General features: G+C 38.1%; 2 protein-coding genes across 4 annotated transcripts in view; one reads left to right on the forward strand and one right to left on the reverse strand.

Annotated features, from left to right (window-relative positions):
* Window positions 1–6,396: 6,396 nt before the first annotated feature.
* Window positions 6,397–17,858, reverse strand: THAP6 (THAP domain containing 6). Its single transcript, XM_008567307.1, has 4 exons — window positions 17,779–17,858; window positions 16,314–16,521; window positions 12,652–12,777; window positions 6,397–7,338 (listed from the first exon to the last, which is right to left on the reverse strand). Exons 1-4 carry the CDS (start codon window positions 17,856–17,858, stop codon window positions 7,093–7,095), a joined length of 660 nt encoding a protein of 219 aa, XP_008565529.1. The 3' UTR covers window positions 6,397–7,092.
* A 1,114-nt stretch (window positions 17,859–18,972) lies between these two features.
* RCHY1 (ring finger and CHY zinc finger domain containing 1, E3 ubiquitin protein ligase) overlaps window positions 18,973–21,951 on the forward strand; it is a 30,553-nt gene continuing 27,574 nt past the window's right edge. Inside the window, exon 1 of one of the 3 annotated variants that reach the window (XM_008567308.1) lies at window positions 18,973–19,209. In XM_008567308.1, coding sequence (XP_008565530.1) covers window positions 19,120–19,209 — 90 coding nt within the window. In that variant the 5' untranslated portion in view covers window positions 18,973–19,119. Of the gene's footprint in view, window positions 19,210–19,534; window positions 19,756–21,951 lie in introns of those variants that run through there. The other 2 variants (XM_008567310.1, XM_008567309.1) reach the window with 2 other exon arrangements.

Consider the following 21,951-nt stretch of genomic DNA (forward strand, 5'->3'; position numbering starts at 1 on the left):
CACATTTTTCCTGTTGACTCAAGGGAGGAGCCAATTATACCTCCTATCATCCTAGGGATAGAGTATTTCTCTCTGGGCAGAGAACCAAGCTATCTATTAGCAGAAGTGCCAGATTAGAGGGAAGGACTCTGTGGGCACAAGCCAGATTTCCCTGGCACACTCCAACCACATTCATATGTTCTTGTTTCTTTTCACAGTATTGAGCCTATAAAACACAGAGCTTCTTGGTCAGCTCACATTTATCTGGTTTTGAGAATCTCTGTATCAACACTCCAGGTCCTGTAGAAAATTTCCTGTTTTGGGGGCACTATTTGTGCATGTCCTGGATCCCTTCTAGAGGAATATGAAAAATTTTTATGAGTGTTTCAGAAACTCTTTTTACTCTGTCCCCTAAACTGGGGCAGTCTACCCATGCACCATGCCCTGACTGGCTCATTATAACAAGCCAGAAGTAATCTTTCCTTTGGATTCCCTCTTTGCCTATTGAATTTGACTTGCTTTTTTTTTTTTTTTTGTCTTTTTCCGTGTCCGGCAATGGTTCGCAACCCTCAGTGTCGCCCCCGTACCGGACCGGGACCGGCAACGGGATCGCAACCCTCGGTGTTGCCCCCGTGCCTCGCTCAGCCAGTGAGCGGGAACCGGTCTGTATGTGGGATCCGAACCCTCGACGGGCGCGCCGCCATGCTTCTCAAGCGGCGCACTAGCGCAGTGCGCCACCGGGCCGGCCCGAATTTGACTTGCTTTGTAGTTGTTCCCACCTTCCTGGCTTGGTTCTCTGATGTTGTCTTGAAGGTATTATTTTCCTGTCAATGTTGCAACAAATTACCACAAATTTAGTGGCTTAAAAGACAACGAATTTATCATCTTACAGGTGTTCTGGAGGTCAGAAATATAGAATGGGATGACAGGGCTGCATTCTTTCTGGAGGCTCTGGGGGAGAATTCACTTCCTTCCCTTTTCCAGTTTCTAGAGGCTGTCCACATTCCTTAGCTTGTGGCTGTGCATCACTCCAACCTTTGCTTCTGTTGTCACATCTCCTCTGACTCGAACCTTACTGCCTCTCTCCTATAAGGATCTACCTGGAGAATCCAGGGAAATCCCCCCATTTCAATATCCTTAATTTAATCATATCTCCAAACTCCCTATTACCATGTTAAGAAACAGGCGATATTCATAGGTTCTAGGGATAAGAATATGGACATCTTGGGGGTGGCACATTATTCTATCACAGTTCCTACAGGTTTTGGCAACCCTCTGGACTTTTGAGACCATGGTCCTCTCCCTCTAGGACTGTTTTCAGCTGTGCCCATATTCATGTTTTTGACAATTCTCGCATGGATTTATCTTTTTCTCCTTACAGTTCTATCAGTTTTTATTCAGGAATTTTAAAGCTTTGTTATTAGGTGCATAAATATTAGGAGTATGTCCTCTTGATTAATTGACCCTTTATCATTATAAAATAACCCTCATTTTCCCTGTTTATATATTTGCCCTGAAATCTACTTTAGTAGTCTTTTATTAATATAGCCCTCCAACTTTGATTAGTGTTAACATGGTATATCTTTTTCTATCCTTTTACTTTAACCTATTTGTGTTTTTATATTTAAAGTAGCTACCTGTACCCAGCATAGAGTTGGGTCTTGCTTTTTAATCCAGTCTCACAATCTCTGCCTTTTAATTGGGATGTTTAGACCACTAGTGTTTAATGTAATTACTGACATATGTATTTTAGAAAGACCCCTCTGGAGGTAGACTGGAGACAGAAAAACAAAAAAGTCTATTGCAGTAACCAAGTTAAGAAATGACCCTGGGGCCGGCCCAGTGGCGCACAGCTACAGTGCACCGCTTGGGAGTGCGGCGGCGCTCCCGCCGAGGGTTCAGATCCCACATACAGACCGGTTCCCACTCACTGGCTGAGCAAGGGGCGGGCGCAGCACCGAGGGTTGCGATCCCGTTGCCGGTCCCGGTCCGGTACGGGCGCGACACAGGGTTGCGGTCCATTGCCGGACACGAAAAAAGAGACAAAAAGGAAAAAAAAAAAAAAAGAAAGAAATGACCCTGGAGATGGAGTGGGAAGGGTATTCAATCACTAGAAATGTAGTGTAGTCAGAAAGATTTGTGAGTCAAAGTGTAGGTACTTGGGTGGATTCCAAAGTTTGAAAGATGTTATATAAACATGTTAGAAGCTAAACATCTGAAAACATTTCTGATCTGGTGGTTACTGCGTGATCCCAGATTCTCTAGGCAGAAAGAGGGATAAGGGTACTTTAGAGACAGTATGGGATGAAATAAGAGACCAGCCCAATAAAAATAGTGCCAGGAGTACAGGAAGGAATTGTTTCAGATGTCTGGGTAGTTTTGCAGGTTGCCTGGAATTATACCAGCTCATCTCATTTTCCATCTTTACCCAGACTATGTTGAATCTAATGTAAAAGGTACCAAAATACTACATACCATAATAAGTCCCTAACTCACAACAGAACTATTTTTGGGAAATCCATCTTTTTATAACTAGAGGGACCTGCCAGAGCAGTTTTACTCTGAAGTTGGTTGACATATCACTAATTCTTCATTAATGAGAGCATTAGTTTACAGAGTAACTCTGAGTTAAAGCAGAATAGAGAAGAGTGAGTATTAGGGATAATTCAGGGAGGCAAAGGACACTCTGATGTACCACCCAGAACCCCCTTTAGTAACAAAGGACTTGTTCCTCCAGCTGCTGGAAGTGCTGCCAGCAGAGAGGCTGTCTTGCCAATGACATGCCCTCTTCATGGGGCAGCCCACATCCATTAACTTATTGATGCAGAGGATAAAAGCCCAGCTTCTCTGTCCCAACTCAGGACAATTCTGGAAGGCCATCTGTGCTTAGGTCCCCAAGAGCACCCCCAAGTTTGATGATTCACTAGGAAGACTCACAGAATTCAGCATGTAGTTGTACTTATCACTTGCAGCAAAAGGCTACAAAGAAAAAGCAAAATCAGCAAAGAGAAAAGGCACATGGTACAAAATCCAGAGAAGCCAGGTGTAAGCTTCCTAGAGTCCCTCCTCAGTGTAGTCACACAGGGCACACTTAATTCCTATGGCACTGAATTGTGACAGTCTGTATGAAATGTTGTCTACCAGGGAAGCTCATTAAAGTTTGTGTGTCCAAGGTTTTACTGGAGGCTGTTGTTATGGGAGGCTGGTGTTATGAGCACCCTTTGCCTAACACATTCCCAAATTCTAGATTCTCAGAAGGAAAGCAGGTACTCAGCATAAACCACATTGTACAAATAGCTTAGGCACAGTAGAGCCACTCTTATCAGTTAGGGACTGGTGGGAACCTTCCCAAAACCCAAGTTCCCAGATGCCAGCTAAGAACCTTGCAGGCCTTTCTGAGGATAGCAGTCTCAGGCCTGCTATGTCAACTGTTTTTTGCATACTACCCTAATTTAGAATTTCTGTGGGGTTGTCTAAAGTGCTACCTTTAGAGACCTACAGGATACAGGGGTGGTGGCCTCCATCATATCTCCATTTAACACTACCCTGGCTCCAGCAAGAATTTAGACAGATTCCATAGGATGACAGTGGACTAAAGCAAATTCAGCCACATAATAGCCCTGACTACAGCTGCTGTGCTAGATGTGTTTGCTATCCTTGTTAGAGCAGATTAACGTGACCATTGATCTGATGGGTGCATGCTTCTCTATCCCTATTAGAGAAATGGATCAGAAACAGTTCATATTCACATGGAACAGAAGCTCTTGTTTCTGTTATAATCAAAAGAGACCTAGACTGGATAGACATTCTACAGTGATTCTACAGAAAATCACTTAGTTCACTGTATCTATGGATTATGTTAACACAATGGGATGAACCAGAAGTGATCACTAAATTGGAGGCCTTGATAAAGCACATGTGCTCCTATAAATTTCAGGGACCTATAACATCAATAAAATTTTGGGGGAAGAGTGTCCAGTGATGTGGGGCATGCTAGGACATCCCCTCTAAAGTAAAAGACAAATTATTACAACTTCTGTGTCCCACTATGGGGAAGGAAGTACAATGCATGATAGGCTTCTTTGGGTTCTAAAGAGCATATTTCACACCTAGGAATACTGCTTTCCCCTAAATATTGGCTGACATGAAAGGAAGCCAGTGAGGCCCAAAGCAGGAAAGTGTTCCCTGGTAGGTCCGTATTGTGGTGAAAGCCTATCTGCCATCTAACCTAGCAGACCCCATATTTTTTTTTTTTTTTTTGTCTTTTTTCGTGACCGGCAACGGATCGCAACCCTCAGTGTCACGCCCGTACCGGACCGGGACCGGCCACGGGATCGCAACCCTCAGTGTTGCTCCTGCACCTCGCTCAGCCAGTGAGCGGCCGGTCTGTATGTGGGATCCGAACCCTCGGCGGGAGCGCCGCCACGCTTCCCAAGCGGTGCACTGCAGCAGTGCGCCACTGGGCCGGTCCCTAGCAGACCCCATATTAAGAGTCATTGGTAGAGGGAACACATGTGGAAGAAATTAAAACAAACTTCTGTATACATACTCTTCACGTTTCTCTGCCCATTACTGAATAACTGAATGTACAAAAACCATATAACACATTACTGGAGAAAATATTTTATTGTTCAAATAAATAATGAAATTTTCACCCCTCGATTATTTCTGTAATTTTGTCATTTATTAAAACTATGTTTAATACATTTCATTTTTTCTCAAATTAAAGACTATGGTATAATTGTAATTATCTTCAACAACCAAAGTCTATTTCCCAAAATTTAAACTTGATATGTAGAGAAATGCCACATCAAGTCCATGTACGATATTAGATGCTGAGGTTGAACTGATGTATTGGTATGTTCCAGGATCCAGAGGCCACTCCAAGCTTTAAAAGCAAAGTGAAACCCTTAGGTCAGCCTTGGCTGCCTGAGGAACCTTTAAATGGATATGACTTGGTTTTGTTTTATACAGGATGGCTCTTCCCTGGGCTAGGGTAGAATCTCTGGGAACAGAGGAGCAATGTATATACTGTGTATATAATGTATATACTGAACACTTGTTTGGGGTGGCAGGTGGGGAGGACCCTGTTTTTTATGTCAGATTTCTATTGGTAACAATTTCTCCATAAGAATAAACAGTAAATGGGCAGCTCTGGATCCTTAATGATACCAATGTTTTGCCAAGTTACCTATTTCTCAGTGATACTAGGTCCAATAAAAAAGATAAGGGCTGAGTTCACTGTAAACACAAATAGTAAAAGTGACTGTGGCAATTGTGACATGGCAGAAACTGGGACTTTACTCTTGGAAAGGTCTCCCAGGCTTGACTTATTCTAAGCAGCCAGCAGAGTGCTAGAATTTGGACATACTGTGTTTGGATCTATCCTCTCATTTTTCTCCATTGTCCATTGACTTACATTAATTTATATACTCTCAGATAGGGTGAGAGAAAAAGTCTTCATCTCTATCAAGGTATCTCTATAAAACCCCAAAATCCCATTAGGAGTGTCCATTATGAATTTAAAATTAAATAATTAAAATAAATAATGGGTGGCTAATGAAAGCTTTTTTTTTTTAAGGTAGTAAAAAGATATGACCTCAGTGATTTCCTCTTAGCATAATGCTGACCTCTCAAATGTGGTAAAATCCCAGTTAGAGGGAAGGTTTGGAATTCTACATAAAAGTATAACATGCATTAAAACAGAAAATTCTTAAATACAAAAAAGTTCAAGTGACGATATCCTCACTGATATTCATGTAACACAAGTAATATTACAATGAACAAATTAGCACAAAATGCAATTCATTTCTTGTTAACACAATGAAACAACTGATACTCAAATTCTAAGTACTATAGCAGGGCTTTCTGAATGAGGTTCATATATGTATGTGTGCTTCAAAGTAGAGTGTGGCTTTGGCTAATAGTTTTTATTCTAATCCACAGTATTTATGACTCTTAATTTCAGTTGTTTTTAGTAAGAAATTATGGGAAAAGCTAAATTTCTGACACTTAGATCAATCTGAAAATAGCTAAGAGTTATTTATTTGTATATTAGGCAAGAAGCTATTTTAAAGCTGCTGGTAAGTAAACCTATTTTTCTAAATAAAAGCCCTTGGGTAATAATCTACTCTCCTAATTAAAGGAAAATATTCTAATCCTTTCACCAATTTCTATTTCAACTGGAAGAACCAAATTATTAATTTTTAATAGTTTCTTCTATATTTTGTATTTTTTAAAATGTCAATAATGTGATTTTCTATAAAATACAAAGGAGCATTAAAAGTATCCATGTGGTACTGGCGTTCTGATTTTGAAGATATACCTGTACAATGGTCATGAAGCAAAATGTTCAGACCTGTAAGAGCAAATAACCATTTAAAAATCAGATTTATGACTCTTTTTTGTTGTTTTAAAAGCTATTCAGATATACATCAAAGTGTTCTTAGTGAGGAGGAATGATGATATTGTACTAAAAAGCCAAGACTTCATGAAAGGTCTTCTTAAATTGGCTCTGAACTATTTTAAAAGCCAAAAGATCTTCACCATGTGTTATTCTGAGGGCCAGTACTATGGGAGATCTTATAAAAAGGTTCTTTGATATTACTGACAATTAAAGCACCTTGGATTGAATCCAAGATGGATATGTATTACAAATGAATTCTGCTTTATAGTAGAATACATTTAAAATAAAATTCTATGTACTTACCATAAAGCATATATAAGTAAAGGTGCTCCTTTGAAGCCAAAAACCAGATGCTGATGAAGTGTCTAGTTCCTACTACTATAGCTAATATGGTTAATTTGATATCATTTCCTTAGTCCTGCAGAATTTTCTTGATATTTTAACATCTTACAATAGTGTTCTGGCACTAGTTTAGGTCTATGAAAACATAATTATCACAAGTCACACAAAAACAGACTACCACAAATTTCTGTGCATCTTCCAAAAAGTCTTTGGATAACAACTATAATGCATACTGCTCCAGAGGATCCAAAGAAGCACTTTAAATGATGGATATTATTTAGCAATGGCAATTGAGAATTATTTTCTAAAAAGCTGTACCAATCTCAGTTTTAGGTAGAACATAACATGAAATTATTTCAAGAAATTTAGTCTCGTCCTATGCTGTCCTGACAACACTCCCAACAGAAAGCATCCAGTCTATTTGCTGTTTCTTGGCTGATCAGACATTCATCCTTTAATTCCCTGATTGTCTTCTTCAGTGATTTTTGGAAACGTTTTTCTCGGTCTAAGACATTCCGTAGACTTTCCTTGGTATTCTCTAGCTCGTTGATCACATTATCTAATTTATGCTTAAGTTTCTTTGGACTGTCCATTACACTGTAGCTATGTTCCTAAAAACATAAATACAAAGTTATTAAATCAGACAGACAAGTAGTTAGATAAAAGCATATAACTAAGCCTCTGCTATTTCTTCATGTATGATGCTTAGAGAAGATCTTTCAGTTGGTGATATTTAGAGGTTTAAAGAATGTAGGAAGAGAATGGGGGTAGAAGCAATATTTAGGGTGCCTAGGGCCTCTCTCTTATCCTAAGGCTAAGCATACATGAGGAGTTCAGAGTATTATGGATGGGAAGCACTTCTCATCTGGGGGTAGGCATCTGCTGTGAACGTCATGATACACAATGACTATACAGCTTTCATTCCCTAAGTGTGGCACTGGTGAGTTTAATTTTCACCTATTAGATGAATTTAAATTGTTAAATTTTTTTTTTTTGTCTTTTTTCGTGTCCGGCAACGGATCGCAACCCTCAGTGTTGCGCCCGTACCGGACCGGGACTGGCACGGGATCGCAACCCTTGGTGTTGTTCCCGCACCTCACTCAGCCAGTGAGCGGGAACCGGTCTGTATGTGGGATCTGAACCCTCGGCGGGAGCGCCGCCTGGCTCCCAAGCGGCGCACTGTAGCAGTGCGCCACCGGGCCGGCCCATAAATTGTTAAATTTTTAATTGAGTTACTTTGATGAATATTTCAATTTATAAGGGATGACAGGAAAAGAGCACTGGAGCAGGTCCTCAGGCTGGGTGTTAGGGATTGAGAGAGAACCCTGGTCTTGGAATTTTAAAGACATAATTTAACTCTTTTCAGTATTTATTATGGTTATATTTAAGTTTTCTGGGTATACTTTTTCTTTTTTCTTTAGAAACAGGGAAAATAACACTGATGTATCTTATATAGGTACTATGAAATAACTTTGAAAAGCTGTTAATTAATATGAAAATTAGTAAAGAGGATTTTGCTTTCCAGCCAAGATAAAGAAACAGGAACTGGACTGACTCCTACTTATAAAAACCAACACATGGCCAAAAGACATAAAAAATAGTTTTGAAGATAATGGATATCAGATGAGGAAGGCAGCTATCATGGAGAGATTGCCCCAGCTTACTGCCTTGAGTTTTTAGACCTCAGTGCAAGGAGGGGAAACCCAGCCAGAGCTTGGCAGGCTGAGCTGAGGAGATAGTTCAAAATGTCCAGGGAGACCATGGTGGCACAGTTCACAGGACAAAGTACTAGAGATAAGAGAGAGCTGCACAGAAAGGAAAGTGTGGAGATCTTCAGAAGCTCCCTCTCAAGTATTTCACAGCATAAGATCAGTGCATGCACATGAGGAAGCTACTCAAGGCTGAGGAAGAATATCCAGAAATGATTAGGAGTGCCCCGTACTCACAGGGTATAGGCACTACTCTCACCACCAGCTAGACTTGAGAACATCAAGATTCAAGGGTTATTGAGTAGAGTGTATGAAGGGTCTTGCCACAGTGGTGGATAATAAATAGCCCTAGAATGAGCACTGTTCTAGTCCTGCCAAACAAAGCAAAATCTGAAAGGATCAAACTGTTTCTAAAAAACCACCCCAGAACAATGCTTAAGAAAACAGGATACAAAATATCTAGCATCCAGCAAATTAAAATCCACCATGTGTGGCATGCAAATAAACAGAAAAATATTACCCATAATAAGAGATAAATTGATCAATGGAAACCAACCTAGAACTAACACAAACATTAGAATTAGCAGACAAGGAAATTAAGAAAGCTATTAAAACTGCATTCTATGTATTCAAAAGGTTAAACAGAGACATAAAAAATACAAAAACAAAAACAAAAAAACTCAAATAGAACATTCAGGGATAAAAACTACAATGTGGGGCTGACCCTGTGGCTCACTCGGGAGAGTGCGGAGCTCCCGCTGCGGGTTCGGATCCTATATAGGGATGGCCGGTGCACTCACTGGCTGAGCGCGGTGTGGGCGACACCACGCCAAGGGTTGCAATCCCCTTACCAGTCACAAAAACAACAACAACAACAACAACAACAAAAACTACAATGTGTGAGGCAAAAAATATATTTGAGAGAATGGCAGGTTAGACATTTCAGAAGAAAAGATTAGTGAATGTGAAGATACAGCAATAGAGAATATCCAACACAGACTATAGAAAGAAAAAGAAATAGTAAAAACAAAATCAAACAAAAAGAACTAAGCATCAGCAAGGTGTGGCACAACTTCACACAGCCTAATATATATGTAATTAAAGTACCTAAAGGAAAAAAAAGAGAAGTTGGAATAGTAAGTAGTATTTAAAGAAATCATGACCAAAATATTTCCAAGTTTGATGAAAAATATAATTTTGACAGTAGATTTTTCATTAGAAACAATGAATGTGAGAATACAGTGGAGCAACATTTTTAAAGTACAAAAAAATGCCAAAACTATCAACCTAGAATGTGATACCTAGTGAAAAATATCTTTCCCAACTGAAGACTAATAAACAACTTTTTCAAACACTGAAATGCTGAAAGAATTCATCACCAGCATAGCTGCACTATATAAAATGTTAAATTAAGTCTATCCGACAAAATGATACCATATAAAAACATGGACTTACGCAAGGAAACAAAAAGCCCTGGGAATGGGTAACATACATGGGTAACATATACAATTTTTTAAAATTATTTAAATCTCTTTAAGTGGCAATTACTGTTCAAACAAAAAAATCAATGTAGTGTGGGGGTTTATAGCTTATGTAAAAGTGAAATGTATGACAGCAATAGCACAAAGGTTGGGAGAGGAGAAATGAAAGTATACCATTATAACATTCTTATACTGTATGAGAAGTGAAATAATATCACTTGAATAAGTTAAAGATTTATGCTATAAATTTACAAACAGCTACTAAAATAAAACAGTTATAGGCTAATGAGTTAAAAAAGGAGAAAAAATGTAATCATAAAAAATTATTCAATTAATCCAAAAGAAGAAAATGGAAACACAAAAAAATGAAACAAATAGGAAGATAACAGATTTAATCTAACTATATCAATCATCACATTAAGAGTAAATGGTCTAAACAACCCAATTAAAAGGCAGAGATGAACAGATTAGATTTTTAAAAAAAAGCAAGATCCAAAAGTTTATGCTGCATGCACATATAAAAAATGTGCTTCAAAGATAAAAAGACACAAAAAGGTTGAACATAAAAGAATGGAAAAAGATGTATGATGATAACACTACTAAAAAGAGATCTATAGTGGGAAAAGTACTATTAGACAAAGTCAGTTTCAGAGCAAAGGATATTACCAGAGTCATTACCTGAAGGTCATATCTTAATAATAAAGGGGTTAATTTTCAAGATAATCCTAAATATTTATGTACCTAATAACAGTACTGTAAAAAATAATAAAATTACTGACAACTGCAAAGATAATTAGACAAATCCACAATTACACTAGAAGATTTAAACACCCCTCTATAAAAAACAGATAAAACAAGGAGACAGAAATTCAGTAAGGGTAAAAAAGACTTGAGCAACAATATCAAACAACTTGACCTAATTGACATGTATAGAATTTCCAGGTAACACCAGCAGAAGCACAGTCTTTGCAAATGCACACAGAACATTTACCAAGACAGGCCATAATTTGGGTTATAAAATAAATCTCAATAAATTTAAAAGAACTCAAACTATGCAAGGTATATTCTCTGACCACAACAGAATTAAATTATAAATTAATAACAGATATCTAGAAAATTCCCCAATAATTATAGAAGAAATGATACCAATTCTACACAAACTTTCAGAAAATTGAAAAAGTTGGCAATATTTTCCAATTCATTCTTTGAGGTCAGTATTATTCTGATATTGAAACCAGACAAAGACCTTTCAAGGAAAAAAAAACCTAGAAGCCGTATATCTCATTTGAATATATAAGAAAAGATGAAACAAAGTTTAACGAATCTAATCCAACAATATATAAAAGGGATAATGCAGCCTGAAGAAGTGGAGTTTATTCCAGGAATACAGGTTGGTTTAACATTCAAAAATCAGTTGATATAACTCATCCTATTATAACAAACTAAAAAAGAAAAATCATATGCTCTCTCAATAGACAGAAAAAGTTTTTGACAAAACTAACAGATTTCTGATAAAAACTTTTAGCAAACTAGGAACAGAAGGGCACTTCCTCAACCTAAGAAAAGGCATTTATGGAAAACCTACAGTTAATGTAACATTTAATAGTGAAAGACTGAATGCCTTCTTCCTAAAATCAGGAACAAGGCATGGAAACCAGCAGTTAGTACTTTTATTTAGCATAGCCCTAGAGATCAAAGTCAGTACAACAGAGCAAGAGAAGAAATCCAAGACAACCATATTGGGAAGGAAGAATTAAAACTGTCTTTAATAACAGAGAACATGATTATCTGAGTAGAAAATCTGATAGCGTCTACAAAAAAGCTGCTATAATTAATAGGTGAGTTTAGCAAGTTTGCCAGATACAAAATCAATATATAAAAATCAATTATATTTCCATATACTAGCAGCAAATGAAACAATACGACTTATAGTAGCATCCAAACATAAAATACTAAGGGATAAATCTGACAAAGTGAAAGACATGTATTCTAAAAACCATAAAACAATGCTGATAAAGGCTAAAGACCTACATAAACGGAGATATACTGAGTTTATATGTTCAAAGACTTACTATTATTAAGATGTCAATCTTTTGCAAACATCTGTAGATTCAACACAATACCAATAAAAGCTCCAGCAGGTTTTCTGGTAGAAATTTAGAGTGATTCTAAAATTCATATAAAAATGCAAACAACCTGGAATACCCAGAACAATTTTGAAAAAGAACAAGTTGGAGGACTAATACTGCCTAGTTTTAAGAAATATTATAAAGCTATGGTAATCAAGACAGTAAAACAGGTCTAAATTCCAGGCCTGGCTCTAACATAAACACGCAATTAGATGAATACATAAATGCAAGCTTAAACAGTCTGTATGTGCATGAGTATTTTCAAGAAAACTGAGACATAGCTATTTTTCATTAGATATTTTCATATAGAAAATATAGCACTTAAAGGGAAGGATTAATTATTTTCTTGGTAGAAATATCCTTGCGAAAACATTCTTCAAATTAAATACGTAACCAGAGGATTAACTACCTGTATACACCTATTGCAAACATATACATTACAATGACCCCAGGAAGCAATATTATTTGTGGGTATTATATATTAAAAAAAAATCTCGAACACCTAAAATCCTAATTTTTTGCTAAGATTCTGAAAAGTCTGATCCTAATGGAGAGGACATATTCATCTTAAAAGTATTAATAATTCAGTAAGTAATTTTACTTACAAAAATGAACTGGGATTGGAATTCTTCAACACATGAGGAAGCACCAACAAGCTGGTAACTGTGGTTTGTGACTGGAAGGGTTTTGAGGATGAAGTTTTTTCTACAATGAAACTTTTCTCTTTTCCCCTGTTAAGAATAGTTAATGACAGTCATTGAGATACTTCTGTCCTTTCTTAAATTTTTATTCCTTCTTAACTTTGTGTAGTAAAATTAATACCACATTTCTTTTCAGGGAAAATGCTTTTAAAAGTCAGTAAATGACTTTAAAGGAAATTCCTGAAAACAACTCTAAAGTTCATCTAGAAACATAAATTTTCCTAAAAAAAAGATTGATAATGAGGGAGGATATGCTCTGCCAGCTATTAAAAATATAGTACATAGTAACAATAGTTATACTCATAACCAAAATATAAATTAAAAAACTGTGCTACTTTGTTAGGACTAGACAGAAAAACACAGAAATAAATCAAGTAGATAAACGCCTTTAAGATAAAAGTGACATTCTAAATAAGTGAAGAAAGGCTATAAATCATGTTGTAAAAAAATCAACTAATTAAGAAAAGCAGTTATATCCTTTATATATAATAAACATATAATAAAATTATATATATTAGGCCAGAAAAAATTCTATGTACTGAAAATTTATGTAAAAATGAAAACCAGGAGGAACTACAAAAAATATAGGGAATATTATGTAATCTTAAAGTGGGGAAGACTAGAGTCATCAACACAAGACAAAATATAGAATCAGCTGTATAAAACAAAGTCTGAGTTTTAAAAAATAAAACAAAATAAACCAGTGCCATAATTGGAACTAAAGGAAAACAATAAAAATTAAGTGCAACACGGATGGCAGTTAAATGATTCATATCCTCAATATACAGTGTTTTCACAAAATAGCAAAGAAAAAGATGAAAACCGAAGAGGATCTAAATAAGTAACTCCCAAAAGAAAAAATACAAGTGTCCAATAAACAAATGAAAAAATGTAGAAACTTACTAGTATTCAAAGATAAATTAAAACAGTAAGATGCCATTTTTTCCTACCAATTTTAGCAAAGGTTAAAAACACAACTTATATCAAGGATTAGTGTGGATAGACACTCTTATGCACAGCAAGTAGATTGATGCACACTTTCTGGTGAATCTTTCTGGGAGATCTGTATCAAAAGCAAAGCTTTAAAAGTATATATCATCTTTGACCCAACAATTTTATTTCCAGGAATTTAGTTCCAGGAAATAAGGGTATTTATAAAGATTCAGCTACAATAATGTTCATTTTAGTGCTGTTTAAAATACCCAAAGATGATAACCTATACACAATAATGTGGATTGATTATGTAAACTATTGTTCATACACTATATGCTATATGATCATTGAAGTATTCTATAAAACTAACACCACAAAGTACTGACAGGGGTATGGAACAAAAGGAACTTTTATATGCTGATGGTGGAACTATAAATTTGCAAAACCACTTTGGAAAACTACGACAATATCTACTCAAGCTGAACATACACATCCCGAGGAGCCGCCAATTCTCATTTCTCTTAGAAGTGTATATATATTCTACAGAAATGTGTACATAAGTGCACCAAAGGACATGGACAAAAATGTTCATAGCTGCACCATTTATAATATCCCCAAAGTGAAAAACAACCCAAATATTCATCAACAGTAGAATGGAGAAATTAGTTTATTTATACAATGGACTGCTATCACATGCTACATGGATGTATCACATAAACAAAATGTTGAGCTAAAGAAGCCAGGACTATTTATATAACTGATAGTGACAGAGGTCAGGATGGTGGGAGGTAGTGACTGGGAAAGAGTATATGTGAGGCTTCTGGGATACTGGTAATGTTTTATATCTTGGTCTGAGGGGACTTACATGACTATATTCACTTTGTGAAAATTTGTTGATTTGGACACTTAAGATGTGTGCACTTTTCCATGGATATGGTATACTTCAATATAAACTTTACTTTAAAAAAACTGTTCTATATAGGTTTCTCTGAAACACATGATCCACAGATCTGCAGCACAATCATGTGGGGTGCATGTTAAAAAGTGCAGATGCCTGGATTTCAACCCAAACTCACTGAATCAAGTTCTCTGGGCATGAGGCACAGGATTCTGTATTTTAAACAAACTCCTTGTATAATTCTTACATTGACTACAGTTTGAAAGCCATTGTTGTGGGAAAATATTTAATGTCATGGAGAGTAGTGGTTAACAGTAGACTTTGGAGCCAAAATACCTGGGTTCAAATGTAGCATCTGCCATTGGATAGCTGTGTGACCCTGGGGAAAGGCATTCCAGTTCTCTGGCCTCAGTTTCCTCAAGTGATAAAATGAGAATAATAATAGTACTTCCCTCATATGGTTATTTCAAGTACTACATGAGTTACTATATATATATGAAGTGCTTAGAACAGTGCTGACACATACTAAGTACCATACAAATGTAAATAAGCAACAACAAAAAATCCCCAAAAAAGTAAATAAAAAAAGGATATACAGTGTAGTTCTATTTTTGTAAGATTATCTATATAAGTATAGATAATTTTATATAAAACACACATACAAATGACTGGAAAGAAACACACTGAAGTGTTCATAGTATTATCTCTGGATTATATGATTATTAAATTTTACAACAAACATCTAATTTCCTATAATGAAAAATTTCTTTATTAAAAGGAAATTAGTTTTTGAAAGGTAGTAATTTACGGTTTATTTGATTTATTATGTCCACATTTCTTAAGGTCCTCTTAACATTATAGCTAGATTACAGCTTGTTGGTATGAAAAAAAAATCTTCAGAGCAAATTGCACAAGATACTGTACATTTATTAATATGGAAGAAAGAGAAGCAGTCTCTACTTGATCATTTAGACACTGCAGTATGACCAACTGTAGAAAGTGACCAAGACTGCACGGAAGCAGGTACACTTCGGGACTACTTCCCTTGTTTCTAGCTGTCAGTAAGGAGATACCTTTCAGCTCTCCCTGACTTTTCCACTTTGGAATCAATCAGTAAGTCTATAGTTTCTGAAAGCAAATACACTTTCAGGTATATGAAGTCAAGAGAGATACGGAGAGTGAAGCAGCCAACCCATAACACACACACTGTGAGAAAAAACATAAAATTCAACTAGAGTTTCTTATTCAAACCTTCTATTTTCTTTTTCTCATCTCTTCTTTCCTTCCTTTCTCCTGTTCTCTGTCTCTTTTGGTTTTCTTTCTTTTGATCCTATCTAGGGTTTAAGCTTGCATATCTGTGGCTCTTAGAATTATACTTTGGTTCTGTAAGTGGTTCTCCTCTTGACTTCTGCTCCAGTGTGAGGACTGCCAACTCAGAACTTTAGTTCAACTCTTAGGTTAATCTCCATTTTTTAGATAGAAATCTTGAGTTATGCCAATTCCCAGTCAGTCCACTTCACCATACCTTAGTAATGTATAAATATTTATTAGTGGCTACTGGTAAAATCCTCCTACTACACAGAAGCTGAAGCTGCAATGTACAAATTTAAAAACCCAAAGAATGGACTTCAAATGAACAGGCAAATAAAAATGTTAGCAAGAGTGGTGAAGGTTCTTCAATAGTACCATACATAAAAAGTGAGTAATGATGGTAAGCAGTATCTCATAAACAAACCTGTAAGTGATATGGGGAATCAAAGACAGAAGGTATTACTCCAGGTTTCAATTTAATATTTGGAGCACTTCTGTCAAAATCTGTCTTCTTAAAGTGCCTTGAACACAACACATCTCCTTTTTTAGGCTCCCAAATGCCTGCAGCATTTACATCAAGTCTTTTCATTGCTAATACCCATTTTCTTTTGATGTTTTCATCTGTGGGAAATCTAGGAAAAAATACAAAAAATATTTTAAAATTAAACACTACTGACATATATGAGAGTACTTCAAAAAGTTTGTGGAAAAAAATTAAAAGATAATACAAATCTTTCCATGAACTTTATGAAGTACCCTCCTACTTGAATTAAAGCTGTTTTACACAACTGTGGCTAACTTGATTCCTTAACTAGTTTGTTATTATTACTGGGAACTGCAATATTTAGGAAACTGTGATTCATGCTTTTAAAACTTTCTGTTTTAGTATTCAGATTTTTCTGCCAATCACGCCTCATTTCAATTTTTCTCATAAGGATGAAAAGTTTCAGTGGATATTTAGCACCTTATAGTAAGAACCATAATGGAAGGTTTTTCATCTATAAGTGATAAAGAATATTACTTGGGAATTTTCCTATCTGAAATGATATCCAGAATTTATCCCCAATGAATAGGGCTCTCTGGTACTGTCACTCTTATGTCAGTATCAGAAAATTGCTTAGTACGGCATTTAATACACAGCAGGTCTATATATGCTTAGTGCATGAATGTAGAGAACAGCTACAGAGTTTGGAGTTCTGGATATCAGAACTATTTTTGAGAGATCTGAAGGATAACAACCATAGCTTTGCCATTTTTCCAATCTGGTTCAAATCCTTTTTTAACAGTACACACACTCATTTTTGTTTTCTTTATCTAGCAAAATAGGTAGCAGATCTTTCTTGAGCAAATAACACACTGCCTGTCACAAAAGCAGAAAAATAAACCTTTAGCAAATGAACAATTATTAAATCTTATTGCTCCTTTTCTTCTATAGCTGTCAGGAGAATGGCTAAAATACTAAATTAGGCTCATATTGATTCATCTCATTACAGCTAAAGAACTCTTGGCCTGAGCTTGTAATTTATATTTTTTTCCCCTATAGCCTAGGCTTGATCTATTTTTAAATTGAAAGCACAATATATTTGAGCAAAGATCCTTCATCCAAATTATAAACTACATGTAAACAAACCTGAATTTCTTTGAAGGTATGTTAAAACTCAAAGTAATATTAGCAAAAGTGAGTTGATGATATTTTTAGTTAAACAATCTCTGATACTTTGGCTGGTATCCTAAAACTTCTGATCTAAATTATAAAAGTGTAAAGGTATGACTGTCACTGCAAATTTAACAAAAAAGTTATATAAAAAGGACTTGGGAACTAAAGTTCAAAATCAAAGGCTTAACTATAACCAGTCGAAATATTTGGTTTAACTACAACGAAATCTTACACGTGAAATGTCAGTCCTTTTAACTTGGAATTTGGCAAACAGCGGGAAGCACATCCAATGGCTGAGCAACATTTCACCATGATTTTAGCAACTCATAACAACTGAAAGAAAATTAAGATGGTAAAAGTTAGTAACTTCAAAGCTAAAGGGAACATATTTACCTTTCCCGGTATGTTTTAAGAAACATGAAATCATGTTAGAAAGCTAAAGGCAAATATTTTCTTCCAACACCTGCAGTTTTACCCGTAAAATTTTCCAGGGGTTTGGTTCTTTAATAAGGCGAAATATATTTAGCTATGCACCGAGGCGTCTGATTTCAATTTTGTGGGCCTGTGCATTTCCTATCCACCTTCTTACAGGCACCACGTTTCTTCTGCCACAGGGAGAGAGGGAGGGGCTGCCCGGTCACAGGTGGCGACGTGACTAGAGAGCCTTTGCACACTAACTCCTCCGAGCATACTAAACTCTTTCTCATCTTTCAGCTCTCAGCTCATGTGTCGTTTCCCTAGGAAAATCTTCCCTGACACTCAGATTAAGTCAAGTGCCTTCTAATATTAGCTCTCATAGAACACACACTTCTCCCCCTGAGCACTTCTGCAAGTTGTAATCTTACACTTATTGCACTTGATCCTCTGACTAATGTCTTTCTCCCCAACGCACATCAATGTCTGTGAGTTCCATGAGGGTATAAAGGGGCGTGCCTACTTTTTCTCACTTTTTGTCCTCACGGTTTAGCTGGTGACTGGCACATAGTAAATGTGTATACATATTTTGAATGAAATATGGTAAAGGGGAAGAAAGACGTAAGCAAGAAGCACTTCGAGGTGCTAGCGAGTGCCCCGGCGTCGGCCAGCAGCGCGTGCGACCAGAGGCGCTCAGAGCCCAGAGGCCGGCCGAGCTCCGCCCCTTTTTCGAGACTCCGGGCCACCCGAGGGAGGGAGGGGCCGCCCTGTCACAGGTGCCGATGCGGCCGGAAAGCGTCCCTTCCTTAGGGGCCACCCGGCCTCTCCGCGCCGCTGCGGTCCTCCTCGTCCCAAACCACGCCCCGAGGTTTGGGCGGGTAGCGACGGGAAGAAAAGAAGAGCCAATCTAAAGAGTTATTACCGTTAGCAGCGCAGACAACGACTAACATCGACGACGGAGATTGCGTCTCCCGTCGCTTCCGCCCCGTTTCTCCGAGAACCGGAAACCTGGCTGCCCCGGGTCACGTGATCAACCGCCATATTGGCTTCGGGGGCAGCGGCAGCTGGGAGGGGGGGTACTAGAGCGGCGCGCAGCTTCTCTGGGCGTGGTTTTCGTCCTGGGGGAAGGGTCTGTGGAGTGTGAGGGGAGGTGGAGGAGATGGCGGCGACGGCGCAGGAAGATGGCGCCCACGGCCAAGAGCGAGGGCAGCGGGGCTGCGAGCACTATGACAGAGGATGTCTCCTGAAGGTGACGACTTCAATGGGCTCTTCCCTGACGACCTTCCGCCGGGCTGGGCTGCGGGTGGGGTGGGCAAGGCGGTTAGTCTTGGGTATAATTTTGAGGCTAAGCTGTTTATCAGAATACCTTCTCCTCCACCTGGAACTGAGCTCCTCTGGTAGACAACGTTTTTGGCAAGGCGACCATGGGCCCCATGTTTCCTCCCTGCTTTGTACTTTGCAAGCAAAGCCCTTTTTGCTTGGGTAGAGCTTGGGCTTACACAACTTTACCAATGGGTTTATTCGTCTTTTGCTTCTAGACTGAGGCAGACCCGGGCCTGTCTTGAGCTTTCCCCCAGGACCACCTTCTGGTGTATGGTGAAATGAAGGAGGATAAGCAAGTGGAGACTCGGAGTACGATTTCAGCTCCTGTAGAAAATAAATTTTACAATCTGTCAGCTTCATTTTAGAAACAATGCATGTGCCCAAGCCTGCCAAGGAGAAAATGTTTGTGTGAAATAGGAAGACAATCATGTAATTGCCATTAAATAAAAAATTATTTATAGGAAGGTGCCAAGTACGTATGTATTGTTACTTTTGCTGTTTACTTTGAGAAAACTACCTAGTCAATATAGTTTTTAAAATTGGCACCCATCCAATTGAAGTTTCCTGATTTTTCCTTCTTGCAAAAAAGCAAGAAAAGATTTTGCTTAGAAAGCTTGAGCTTTGGAGTCACACAGCCCTAACCACAAATCTTAGCTCTGTCTCTTAATAACTCTATGATTTTGAGCAAGCTACTCCTTAAGTGACCCGTATGTAAAATACAAACGATAGAAGTTCCCGCTTTATAAAAAAGTATGAGGATTATTTACTAAAGCACATGTATAGTGTTTAGCAGGATGCATTCCCTGGAGTAAGTGAGCAGTGAATGTAGACTGTCACCACCACTATCATTATCATCCTGAATTTTTTTGTCCATCTCGCATTACCAGTTCGCCCTTCTGGTCACTGACCATAGTCATTAGAAGCAAATGGTAGTCTCAGGCCTGTAAGGACAACCTAAATCCTTTTCTGTAGGCCACTGTTTGGTGAACATTGCTTTACTGCAGTAGATGAAGCTCTTCAAAGTTTGTCATTCACCAAGTGTGTGTAAGGAAGTTGAATGCTATCGTTATGGTTCTGTTTCTACTGAGATGTTTTATTAGTCTTTCAAACTTGAGGTCTAAAACTGAATTCAACATCTTGGCTCCCCACCCCGAAGAGAAACCACAAAACTTGATCTATGCTTCATAGCACTAAGATACTTGGCCCTGAGTTTCAAACACTTTTTGTCCTCCCCTACTTCTTCCTTAAATAACAGAGGCCAAGTGAAGAGTTTCAAGGAGGAAGTGATCAACTAGATCAAATGCAGTTATTTGAATAAACTAAAACTGAGAATTGACCTTTGGCAACGAAGGTTGTCACTGGTGATCTTGGCAAGAGGAGTTTCAGTACAGAGATAGAGGATTTTCTTGACACTAGGAGTAGATTCAAGAGAGAATTGGAAGAGAGGAAGTGGAAATAGCACTCATAGACAATTCTTGGATTTTTTCTCTAAGAGAGCAAAAATGAGGCTGTGGTTGCTGGGAGAGGTGGGATCAGGGGATTTTTTTGTTTTTAAGATGGAAGGTATTGCAGCATGTTTGTATATTCTTGGAATGATTCAATAAAGTGAGACCATTTTGTAATGCAGGAGGGAGAGGGAAAACTAGGGACACTGTCCTTGAGTAGCCAGGGGGAGTGAGATCCAGTGTACAAATGGAGGAAGAGTTGGCTTTAGAAGTAGGAAAACTGTGAATTCTTTGTAAAAGAAGAGAATGTGGAGGATGAGTTATATTTGCAAGTAGGTTGACGGAGTTTGTGGGAGGATGTTCTCTTTTGATTATTTCTATATTCATAGTCAAATAGAAGCAAGGTCATGAGTAGTGTAAAGAGGGAGGAAGAGGTAGAGTTTTAAAGAGAGAAGATGTGTGAAATGTTCTTCTAGATCCTAAGTCTTAGACTCTAGAAGAATGAGGTAACTGACTAGGGAAATGTGATAGTAAAGAGGTCACTTTTTATGAGTGATTATGACTTAAAAGTGAGACTTTGAAAGCAGTATGGTGATGCTTTCTCTTTAGCCAAATTCAGCTGCTCCTAATATAGGTTAGTAAGAGAGTTAGATTTAACTAGGGTTGGGATTTTGGTGGATGAGAGTGGAGAGGGAGAGAGGAGGGAACTATGGTGTATAAAAGGGAAGACTTGCAGTGAGATGAAAAGAGAGGAGGTGGCGGTTAGAGAATTTCATGCTTGAAATTAAGATACATAGAGGGTGCAGTTCTTTTTCTGGAGCAGCAGTTCCCAAAGTATGGTGAATAGACCCCTGGGGACCCCTAAGGCCCTTTCAGGGGGTCTTGGGGATCAAAACTATTTTCTTGAATACTAAGATATTATTTGTCTTTTGTTGTGATGACATTTGCACTGATGATGAAAACGCAGTGTTTAAAACTGCTAGTACCTTATCGTGAATCAAGGCTGTGGCACTGACCTATACCACACCTATACTTTTTTTTTTTTGGCAGCTGGCCAGTATAAGGATCCAAACCCTTGACCTTGGTGTTACAGCACTATGCTCTAACCAAGTTAACCAGCCAGCATGCCCCCCCCCCCCCCCCCCCCCCCCCCCCCCCCCCCCCCCCCCCCCCCCCCCCCCCCCCCCCCCCCCCCCCCCCCCCCCCCCCCCCCCCCCCCCCCC

The sequence above is a fragment of the Galeopterus variegatus genome, unplaced genomic scaffold, assembly GCF_000696425.1.
Source record: "Galeopterus variegatus unplaced genomic scaffold, G_variegatus-3.0.2 Scaffold309, whole genome shotgun sequence".
Lineage (NCBI taxonomy): Eukaryota > Metazoa > Chordata > Mammalia > Dermoptera > Cynocephalidae > Galeopterus > Galeopterus variegatus.

Coding starts and splice junctions, on each gene's coding strand:
- THAP6 (XM_008567307.1), bottom strand. CDS start 17,858: ATGGTGAAATGTTGCTCAGCCATTGGATGTGCTTCCCGCTGTTTGCCA. Junction 12,778..16,313: donor ATTCCCCATATCACTTACAG/GTTTGTTTATGA, acceptor TATTCTTAACAG/GGGAAAAGAGAAAAGTTTCA. Junction 7,339..12,651: donor TCCAATCCCAGTTCATTTTT/GTAAGTAAAATT, acceptor TTATGTTTTTAG/GAACATAGCTACAGTGTAAT.